Source organism: Brassica oleracea, chromosome C3, assembly GCF_000695525.1.
Source record: "Brassica oleracea var. oleracea cultivar TO1000 chromosome C3, BOL, whole genome shotgun sequence".
Lineage (NCBI taxonomy): Eukaryota > Viridiplantae > Streptophyta > Magnoliopsida > Brassicales > Brassicaceae > Brassica > Brassica oleracea.
The window spans coordinates 27,270,767-27,282,588 of NC_027750.1; the positions used below are offsets into that span (position 1 = coordinate 27,270,767).

At 31.8% G+C, this 11,822-nt stretch overlaps 1 protein-coding gene and 1 long non-coding RNA gene across 2 annotated transcripts; one reads left to right on the top strand and one right to left on the bottom strand.

Annotated features, from left to right (window-relative positions):
- Nucleotides 1–7,666: 7,666 nt before the first annotated feature.
- Nucleotides 7,667–8,535, top strand: LOC106333580. Its single transcript, XR_001268419.1, has 3 exons — nucleotides 7,667–7,892; nucleotides 7,984–8,099; nucleotides 8,177–8,535. It is a non-coding gene; the product is annotated as an uncharacterized LOC106333580 (long non-coding RNA).
- A 1,723-nt stretch (nucleotides 8,536–10,258) lies between these two features.
- LOC106333530 (late embryogenesis abundant protein, group 3-like) lies at nucleotides 10,259–11,224 on the bottom strand. The gene has a single exon (XM_013771965.1). The coding sequence runs from the start codon at nucleotides 11,143–11,145 to the stop codon at nucleotides 10,285–10,287; it is 861 nt and encodes a 286-aa protein (XP_013627419.1). The 5' UTR covers nucleotides 11,146–11,224; the 3' UTR covers nucleotides 10,259–10,284.
- Between the last annotated feature and the right edge of the window lie 598 nt (nucleotides 11,225–11,822).

The window sequence follows — 11,822 nt, forward strand, 5'->3', positions numbered from 1 at the left end:
CTATAATGTCTATTAGAGATAGACAAATAAGTTCCAAATAATAAGGAACCTCGGAAAGTAATGAAAGGTGCTCAGAATCGTACAAATCCGAGTTCATAAGAGAAACCAGTTCAGATAGAGAAATAAGGTTGCGCAACCACACATCTAAGGTACCAGACCATGTAGTTTGGGACGCCAAACTGCAAGGTATAAAGGTCTTGGATAATAAGATCTCAAAATCTAATTAGATCATGTGTGGAACAGTATGAAACTAAAGATAAAGAGTGTTAACACCAAAGATGTATTTACATACATAAGAGCTCATAAAAGATATTAGTACTTGGGATTTGAAAGATATAACCTGAGGATCATGAACCCACGTAGAGTACTCATAAAACCTATATAGGGACGTGGGGTGTTCAAAGAATTCAAAGTAATTATAAGACAGATGGGCGTAGTAACCATGTACATATAGAAAAGCCACCTAAGAAAGAAACCAGTGAATGGATCTTGTGAGATAAGAAATTCCGTGAGGTTAAAGGACATGACCACATGGTATAGTGTGTCCATGTTCCTTCTAAATAACGTTCAAGTATAGCTTGATTACACAAGGATACTCACAAGGACCAAGGAACAATTTATAAAGAGATATGCTCCTATATGGTGGATGCTACTACAGAAAATCAAGTTTGATTGGTTACAATGGATAAAGTCATTGACACATACGAAGAGATATAAGTCCGAATGAACGAAAGATATGAAGTAAAGTTGTTCGTATGTGTTCTGGGTCTATGACTCAATATATATTGAATGTCCACGTTTTGGGAAAGCCATATAACCAAAGAGAATCCGTGGGACATGAAAAAGGACATGTAAGTAAAGTTTTATTGCAGATTATAAAGTCCATCCGAGCACCGTTTGAAGCACCATCAGTTCAATCAAGACATGGAGTGATCAGCAGCAAAGATCTACCTGACCACATCTTAATGGAGTTTCAAAAGACATACCAACGTCCAAGACTTACAAGTTCATTCAAGGAGAATCCAGCTGATCATCTTCACCAAGTCATAGGCAACTTCAACGTTCAAGAAGACTCGGATACCAGATGGGAATGCGTCTACTACAGTGATGAATTCATCTGGGAGAGTTCATGTGTTGTACTCTTTTTCCTATCCTTGGTTTTCCATTTTGCCACATTGGTTTTGGGGTTTTTCAGGAGAGGTTTTAATGAGGCAACATTAAGCATGCAACGAACCTGTACCAGATGTGTCGATCAAGGGGGAGTGTTATAAACCAAATGATGATCGACCATGGACCAGCCCGTACTGCAGACCCAATCCGGGACATGATAAAGACAACCAGAGACTATGTGTTTATCTAGTATATATTCCATGTATATCTGTAACATAGTGTTTATCCTTATCCTTATCTTGTTAGGATAAACATGACCTTATGACAGTCTAATACCTTATATATATATGGACCTTCTGGTCGACAGTAATGATAACAGAAGTATTTCTCCAACACTTCATTTACAACAGATACAAAGTTTTTTATATATCTATCTAAGCTCCAATGCATATAGATACTGTTGATTATCAATCCGACTATAGAAAGCAAAATTAGACCATTTGAATTATATGTCTGTCTTACAAATAGTGCCAGTTCTAAGCATGAATAATTTTTCTATTTAATACTTTTAATGCTAGCAATGAACTAAAATAAAAAGATATGGTTCGTCCAAGTATATCAAAGCAAAATATACAAGATATTAAATCAACGTACCATACTGCTCGATCCACACAAAATCAATCATATAAATGGTGGAAGAAAAGAATGGTGTCCACACGAAAATACAATCTTGATGGTCAAGTGGTTATCGGGAATAACTTAAATGGTCCATACATAATAAAAACGAAATTTAATACGGTTTCGATTTTTTCTAAGAGTTAGAATACATTATTTTATAAATTATGCATAGCTACATGATGATGTGGCAGGCCGAGAAAGGGTAAACAAAATTAAGATATCTGAGAATGAAGGATCGGGCAGTAGCACGTGCTTTAACCAACCAACTGATGACTGACTGGTGTGACCATTGCAGCCATGTGGTTTACTCTCTTCTTCATTTTTCTAACCACAGAAATCGTTTTTCTGGAAAATTGAAGCAATTATTGTATCTTTGCATAATGGACAAAGCCATATCTTAGGTTATCTCAACATGATTTACGTAGTTATAAAATAACTCAACAGTAATATATTCTTATCACTAACGGCGAAAATTATATAGTTAAGACTTCTAAATTATTATTTTTTTGTTGGGATTCAAAATCTGTCATAGACTGCGTCAAGATTTGGTGATAGAAATCAAACAAAATTGAGTAACTTAAACCAAGACAAAGATGTCGTGTTAGGAAAAGAAAATGTTAATTTTATGGAGATATGGAAGCCAGCAGGATCCTGAAAATATTACTTTTATGGAGTTATGGAAGTTGCAAGTATTTTAGAATATTTCCTAATAGGTTTATGGAAAGGGGTGAATGTCCTAATCTGACTAGGTTAACCTAATAAACTCTTACTATATAAGAGGAGCTCGTGTGTACTCTTTCTCCTTTGTCCAACAAAAGACCTAGCATGGTTTGTCAGCTTTGGTTGTGAGAGAAAGAGATGTTCTATATTCTTTGTACTTGAGATTATAGTGGATTGCCTCTTCCAGACCTCAGTGGACGTAAACCATTCTAGGTGAACCACTGGGTAAACAATTTCTTGTGTCCATCTTTTATCTTTTCCGTATTCTTCTTCATATCTCTATATTCTACAAACTCAACTTTCTTACTTACGTCGTCGAGTTCGTCGGAGAGTGTATCATCGAGTTTGTGTGTTTGATTCTGGTTCTTTAGTCAAACAGCTTTGTCGTTGTGGTATCAACATTTTTCTTTCTAAAATTAACATATCATCCAATTTGTTTCTTATTATTTAGGGAAAATTTGGAAAATACACTTATTTGAGATTTTAATTTGAAAACTACTCTATTGTTTAAATTTTTTGAAAACTACACTTCTGAAAATATAAAATGATTAAATTATCAAAACTGAATATCGGAAATTATTATAATATATTTTTGTCACCATAATTATTTAAATATTTAAATTAATAATTTCAACAAGAATAAGATTAATTTTGTTTTGTTTTAAAACAATGTTGTTAGTGTCTTATCCAATATCTTAGTAAAATATATCTGAAACTTATTTATTTTTAAAGAAAGCAAACGTCTCATGTATCTTCTCTTTAATCGTTTTAGTTCTCCATTTTTGTCAAGCATCTTCTCCTTCCTCTATTCACAAGTTTGTATATCTTCATTAATGTCCTTAGATTATCTCTATAAATTTAGAAATGGGTTCTCTCGTGATATGAAACTTAGATTTACTGTGTGTAACTATGCTTGTTGTTTTTTTCGGAAATTAGTTTTGCTTTTGTGTTCAAGTTATAGAACAAGAGGCTCTGGTTTTCTTAATTTTACAACTTATTTCGGCATTTGAGTTTCCCGTAAACATATGCAATGATATCAGAGAAAACACAAAAATCACAAGAGTTCATCAAATGATGAACTAGACAGAGAATTAGTGATAAATATAAGAAATCTTTTGTGATTCATCTGCACGTTAAGTTCCTGGTTGTATTTAGATTTTAACAACTCTAAACGGAAACAACCTAAAAATATATAGTAATTTATGAGTTAACTAAAAATAGAAATACTACTAAATAGAAAGATGAACCGAAGAATATTCCATTGAAAAAAAAACTATAATCTTAGATTTATCTTAAACATGCATATTATTATTTTATTATGTTTTTGAATTTATATTTTATTTATCAAAGTAATTAATCTGGTGAAAAATGTATTTTCGCATTTAATAAAGTGTAGTTTTCAAAAAGTAAAAAGTGAAGTGTATTTTTCAAATTTAAAACTATAAATAATGTATTTTTCAAATTATCCCTATTATTTAGCTCTAAATTTAAAAAAATAGTAAGAGGTTTTAGATAAAACTTTCATTTGCCATGTTCATTGGTTACTTGTGCCTAAAAAATAATGGAACTCAACCTCCCCCTATCAAGCCACCGCCCCATTACCTTTCCTTTCACTATAACTAACCTAATAAATATTTTTAGCATAATTATTTCTCATCAACCAATGGGTTACCGTATTTACTTCTGGCATCGTATTCGAGTGCAACTTCTTGTCCCTTAAGAAACCATTTTGGCCTCACAAAGGATGTGTTGGTGTGTCCCTTTTTGTGGTTTGGTGTTTGTGGACTATATTGTCCATAGATTTAGATTTGCTTCAACTCTGTTCTGTTAATGACCCATTAACTTAATATTGTTATTTTTTCTGCAAAAGAATTAATATTGTTAGTCTAACAATATTAAATTTTTTTAAAAAATCTAATCTATTAATTTAGAGTCCTATTTTTTATCTACCGTTGGAAATTGTCATTTCAATTTAAAATAGTCCAACAAGAGATGTAATAATATTTGAAGCATTATAAATAATTCAAACTGATTGATAACTCAATGTATTTTTCTAAATAAAAACTGATTAAATAATTCAAAGACTAAACCGGTTCATAGTTTTATATTTGTGATTCGTCAACCCACTGTCTATTTTTATTCTAAAATTTTTAATATTCTAAGTTAACATGATATCCACTTAATACCAAATATTGCTCACGATTATTGTAAACTAATTTTCACAATAGTAGGTTATCACATACTATGATAGGCCATTAATTAAAACTATGCACATAGTGTAATCTTCATTGACAATGGATGATATGCATGGCTTCTTCTATGTATAGGTATGCATATATTTTTTTAAAAATGAGTAAGCACATATTTACGTATTCCATTAATGTATATTTTTTTCAGGAAAAATATTAATGTATAATTTTGTTGTCGTATTCCTATACTATGTCAGATTTGTATTAATAAGAATCATGTTTTCATATATTATAGTGAAAATTTATAATCTGATACTAAATCATGCATATGTCATATAAAGTATATAATAATATATATATAAACGAAAATATTATAATATATTTAAACCAATTTTGATTATTTTATAAAAATATTCCTAATTTATTTACTAATGAAGTTATTTGGAATATCTATATTATTAAAACAAAATCATTACGTTGAACCTAACATTTATTTTGTAATTTTTTAAATAAACACCATTCTATTTTATAGTTAAACCTACATTAAATCACAACAAATATTTCTTTATTTATACTAACTACTATCCATGTTTCCAAACAATATACCTCTTTCTTTATAATACTATTCATGTTTCCTAACAACACTATAATTAATATCGTGCCAAACAATATAAAATATTATAACGCATCTTTTTAATAATTTCTCACAATTTTCTTTCAAATTATTTAAATAAATTAAATAATAGAAAATTCAAATAATTTATAAAACAATGAAAATAAATAGAATTTATTTTTACATATTTAAATACTACAAAAACATTTTAATCAATAATAAATCAATTAAATTAACATATTATTTTATTTATATTTACTAAATAATAGTTATATCATTTATTTAAATAACATAAGAATTAAATAATAGCCATTACATAAAAAATATAAACATTATACATTGTACAATAAATATAATAACAAAAATAATTATGAAAATGTTCAAAATATATTTTAATAAATAGAAAAATGCTTAACACTAATTGTTAACAACAAATTTGAACTGATCATAATATAAATTATTAACAAGATATATTACACAAAAAATTATAATAAAATAAGTTAAGCTATATAAAAAGGAGTAATATGATCAAGACATATTTATAGTTGTTAATTATTTTTATATCTATCATTTTCTCTATAAAAATTGTTTAGAAACGTCCTAATTTCACACAATTGCAAAACAATGAACTTTAAAATTTGGTTTAAAAGGTGAAAAATTATGGAACTATAATAATTTAAATCAAATTGCATTACATATCGGTCATCCATTGGTTTCAATCGGTTAGTTTATGGTTTTAGTAATTTTTTAAAATATGGATATTTTAAAAAGTCTAAATCAAATTATCGGATCACCGGATTAACCAGTGACGCGGGTTCATGTTGAATTAAAAACAATTGTTTAAATCCAAAAATATTTTAAATACAATTTTTTTTTACAAATTAACAATATATTTAGTAAATTATTTGTGAAATTTTTCATCATAGGATAAAGATCTAGTAACAAAATTAAAGATGAACACTATCAAAATTGTAACTTCGAACAAAAAACAATATTAGAAATGTACCAAAAAACGTTGCATAGAGAAGGCAACAATAAAAATTAAAATTACACCAAAGGACGGGAAACAAAAAAAAGACATGACATGTAATGAGAGTAGCCACATTGTGACATTCTTGACCTCAGAAGAGTCAGGCGAACTCATAAAATGTGTGTGCCCATCGGTCCCATGTGAGACAGTGAGAGTGATCTATAAAAACAAATAGCATGGGGCGGGTAAAAAATCTAGTTGCTATTATAAGTTTTTGATGTGAAGTGAGCAACCACTTCTTCTCATCAGCTACTACTCGACCACTGGAAGGGAAAATAGCCAAGCCAACCGATTAGAAGCGAAAATTTAGTTAATAAATCATCTACGTGTTTTATCTTATGTTAATCCATGTGGCCACATATTCCAATTAGTATCATATTTAACTAACATGATAGCAATTGGGCGGCTTAATTATACAAATATCTAATCGATAAATTTGTTTGATCCTTTAACAAGGCAACAAGTCTTTCTCCAAATAGTGAAGTTACCAACATGCTACTCAGACGGTGTCGTTTGGCGACGCTGGCAGTCAATCTAACAATAATAAAAGTTGGATTTACTCAACAGAGAAGGTGTCCACGTCACCTTAAAAAAAATCTGTCAATGAGAAAGTGTCGTTTTGCCACGTCAATCATGTTACTCAAAAACTGCATTAAAACATTTCGATTGAACCCATCAAAAAAGTTGCATTAAAACATTTCGATTGAACCCATAGTAACTAGACTAATCTCTATTGGTCCTCAAAACCTAATAAAAAATAATTTAGTACGGCCCTAGAAATAAATCTATATGGGTCCATATGAACTCCATTGCATTTTAACCTAATTTCGTCGCAAGCCTCCTCCGTCTCTTTCGCTTCTTCTTCATTGTTACAACTTACAACTTTCTGCATTTTCTTCCGTTTCTCCACTTTTGATCATTCATTCGTCTTCTTTAATCCTATCTGCGTGAGCAATGATATCCTTTCAACTTCCTCTCTTTCTCCAACTACATAAACCCATCTGTTGAAGTTTTAAACCAAATTCTACAACCTCCGTTCACCAAAAACAATCGATGGGCATGAAATTGGTTCAAACCTCCGGCAAGTCTCCGGTTGCTTTATGTGTCAACGACGTTGGATAATTTTTTTACTGTAATTTTTTTACTGTAACTCTAAGCCAATAAGAGCTCCACCTTTCGAACCGGTTCCGGCCAACGCCGATGGACCCGTTGAGATTAAAATGAAAATAACAATTTCATTTTCAATTGATAAAGTTACAGTAAAAAAATTATCATAGTTATGCAGATTACTTGACAAAATCGTATACCTTCTCAAGTATAATTTCAGGTTGGTTTAATAAACGTATAAAATACCAAAACTATAAAGCCTAGAACCAGCTCAATGCTTCTCTTAACATTCAGTGTTTCATAATTTATTTGAAATTATTTTTCCATCTGATTCCACGTTTTGATGTCTGACCCATAAACAACAGGGACCCTTGCCTTCAGCTCAATGTCATCATCAGGTGTGTTCATCGACAAAGATTTCAACCCACAATCGACTACTTCAATTGTCAGTATTTAATGAGGCAACATGTTCATATCTTATTCGTTTGTATTTGGTATGACCACAAGTACCCTTTTTGGTTTGCTTATTGTGTCAGGTTGAATTCTAACCCAGAGATTGCTAAGGAAGTGAATGCATTGGAGGAGGTGACTAAAGCTGGGTCGGTGACAATTGGAAAAAATATTTGCTTATATCAAGCAAGGATCGGCCAAGGTAAAATAAAATATGTATATAGCCACAAAAACCAAATCACTTAACAATGTAAATCCCTATGTTTTTGACAAATGCAGGAGGCTTTCTTGAGTGCATAGTGACAATTGATGATGTTTAACCATGATTCTCCTTGGTATTATATCGTTTGCAGTGATTGCAAAACAGAGGCCAACAGAAGGCCCTTCTTTGTTTGTGCTCTAAATGCAGCAATGAAAACGTAACCGGGGTCAAAAAATAATGAACTTAATGCCTCAGTATTCAATGAATCGTTGGCTTGGATTGCTATTTGTTTTCTCTTAAGCACTGGTATCTTGATAAGATCCCTGTCTACGACAATTACGACCAGGCTGTGTTCATTTTACTTGGTGATGCAGGCCGTGAACTAACTGGAAAGCATGCCTCCGGATTGGTTGATAAATACTTTATAAAACCTTTGTAAAATATATACAGTCTCTTATAACTAATAGACTTTTAGCAAATAATCTTATAAACACTTCTAGCTAGGGATGGGCGTTTGGATACCCGTTCGGGTTCGGATCAGATATTTTGGATTTTCGGGTATAGAACCCGTTCGAGTATTTCTATATTTCTGGTCGGGTTTAGATAATTTTAGTTTGGATTCGGTTATTTCAGGCCGGATTCGAATATTTAGATTTTGAAGAAAATCTAAATTCTTTATTGCTTATGTTTCTTAAATTTAAAATATATCTTTAACTTAGCTGATTTTTATTTTAATAGATAGAATGATTTAGATTTGGAGATAAAATTATATGTATATTAAAATACATTAATTTGGTTATTGTTTTGAAATTTTAGAAGCAATGTTTGTTAATGGATGAAACAAGAAGCTTGACATGCATTTAAAGTGAGTAGCAAATCATTTTGTCTGTAATTATATGTATGTTATCTGATCTTAAACTATGTGTAGCATTAATATAAATATTTTTAAACAAAATGTATATATTAGAAATATAGTGTCAAGTATACATATGTTCGGTAATTTTCGGATATCCATTTAGGTTTAGATATCAAATTTCTCCTAATTTAATACCAGTTTTGGTATTTTGTTACTTCGGTTCGGATTTCTATTTGGATTTTTTGGGTCAGGTTCAGATATGGGTTCGGATATCGGGTAAAATACTCAACCCTATTTTGAGATTTCCTATTTCTCTGTATTATTGCCAATCAGTTTTCAAATAGTTGATAACTAATCTCAAAAGATTATATATTACTGCCAAAATAGTGATTAGTGGAAGTGTATATATCTAAAGTATCAAAAAAAAAGAGAAATTCCTTAAACAATCAGACTCTTAATATCATTTTCATGTTTGATTTAACTATACTTACCTTTAGTTTTAAAGAGTTAAATAAGCACTTATATTCTTAGGGTTGACTAATATAGATTCAAAGTTTATATTTGAGGGGTAGAATTTTGGAGTGTATAGTTTAGGATTTTTAAAAATAAATAAAATTTTAAAAATAGTTTCAAAAAGACTTTTTGAATTGCAACATAAAATTTTGGAAAAAAAACAAAAGTTTTATAAAGATTTTGAATTTGAAAACGTATAATTCGAAAACTATATAAAATTTTTAATCATTTCTTTAAATAATTATTTATATTTATATAATATAAAGTAAGGATAGAATAGTATTTTGGATTTTAATTGAAACTTCATACTTTACGTATTTGCGAAAATATCCATTTAATAAAAGTAAACATAAATAATAGTTTTCTAAAAAAAAACATAAATAACAGTACCATAAATTGATAAAACAGAATTCTCCCAAAAACATAGGACCGATTTCTTTAAATTGAGAATATTATTCATCTGTCTAACAAAAATTAAGTAAATTATCCGGCTGCGGAAAAACACTAGTATGATTAACAACGAGTTGTATTATCGCGTACACTACGGTAAGGTGCTGTAGTCACGCAAGTGATTATGCTCCTAATCTCAAATGGGCCGGTTAAACCCACTAACTAACCCGCGTAATTACAACCAGCCTTTTCACTCGAAACGTAAGATGTGTGCATACCAGAAGAGATCAACACATACATTACGAAACCATTTTTAAAAAAAAATAGAGAAAAAAGAAACATGAAAAGAAAGATTCAGACACGATACACATACTATCCATCTAACAAACCGTTCAAACTCCTCTTTGAAATTTGTTCCACCACATTCTAGAGCTCATCCTCCTCATTGAAGCTAGTATCCTTAACTCGTTTTGACTTGTGCGACAAGTTATCTCTAGCTTGCTCTGATTCCTTAGCAGCTGAGTCATAGCTTTGAGACGCTTTATCTTTCGCAGACTCCAAAGTCTCCTCAGCTTTGGATCTTGCAGTCTCGTAGTGTTCTTTAGTCTTTTCCTTTGCATTCTTACTCTCACTTTCCGCTTCTTCCTTCAACTTCTCGGCCTTCTCCTTGGCCGCACTCGTCAGATCGCTAGCCTTCTCCTTAGCCGCCTCAACCGTTTCTTCCAACCTCTCCTTAGCGTCTCCCGCTTTGCGTGTGGCTGCGTCCTTTGCTTCTTTAGCCTTCTCTGACACCGTGTCCCCCATGTTAGGGTAGTTTTCGTTGTGTTTGATTCCGATTTTCTCTTTAGCCCAATCAGTCCATGACTTATCGCTATTATCTCCCGAGAAACTGTCTTTAACTTGTTTTGACTTGCGAGGCAAGTCATCTTTAACTTGACCTACTGAATCATAGCTCTGCCATGCCTTGTCTTTCAAGGAACCAATAGTTTCGCCTGCTTTCGATTTTGCTGTCTCGTAAGTAGCTCCAACGGCTTCCTCTGCCTTGCGTTTGGCGGCGTCCTTAGCGTCCTTGGCCTTATCAGTCGCTTCCCAAGCGTTGTCTTCGACCGTTGAGGTGGTGTGAGTGGTGGGGATGTTCTCTTCATGCTTCAGACCGATCTTCTCCTTGGCCCAATCAGTCCATGATTTACTCTTAGCCACGTCTTCTGCAATGGTGGCTTTGACACAACAATTCGTTACAATAGCCATAAGTACCAAAGATACGATAACTCTCTTCCCTAAACCCATTTTTACCTAACGCTTACCGATTACAAAATCACGTTTTATAATTTAATAATCTAAACTCTTTCTCCTCGAAGTTATGAAATAAACAACATGAAAAGCTATGTGTGGTTTTCTCCGAGGATCTGTGAGGTGATGGCTCTGTTATATATGTGGAATACGAGAAAGGGTTGATGACACTTGTCCAACTACGTGGCGTGTACCTACTTCTTATGTCGTTTTGATCTTGGATTCGTGTTAGGCGGTTCTTTACACGTGTTATATATGTTATCGAAGATCGATTTTGCTGGAAAATACTCAACCGACTCACGATGTTAAAAAGAATAGAGAAAGGCTTCTCAAATCTTTATCTATCTCATTGTTCCGTAACACATAGTCCATGTCTTACCAAAAAAATATTTCTCCTCCAGCAACCTTCACTTAACAGTTATATAGATTGCAACTTGCATACAAACAAGATGCAAGTTGTTTTTACACATCAGGCATGATATCGATCAGGCTAATAAAGCTAGCCCCATCAATAAGCATATACTTGTTGGCATAGCTGGCCCATACATTATAACTTGTTCAAGAAAAATAAACAGATTTTTAGAGGTTTGATTTGTTTACTCTTTTTTTTTTTTCTACTTTGTGTAAATTGCGTGTTTATGTATTTCCACGGGGATCTCAGCCCTCAGAGCTAA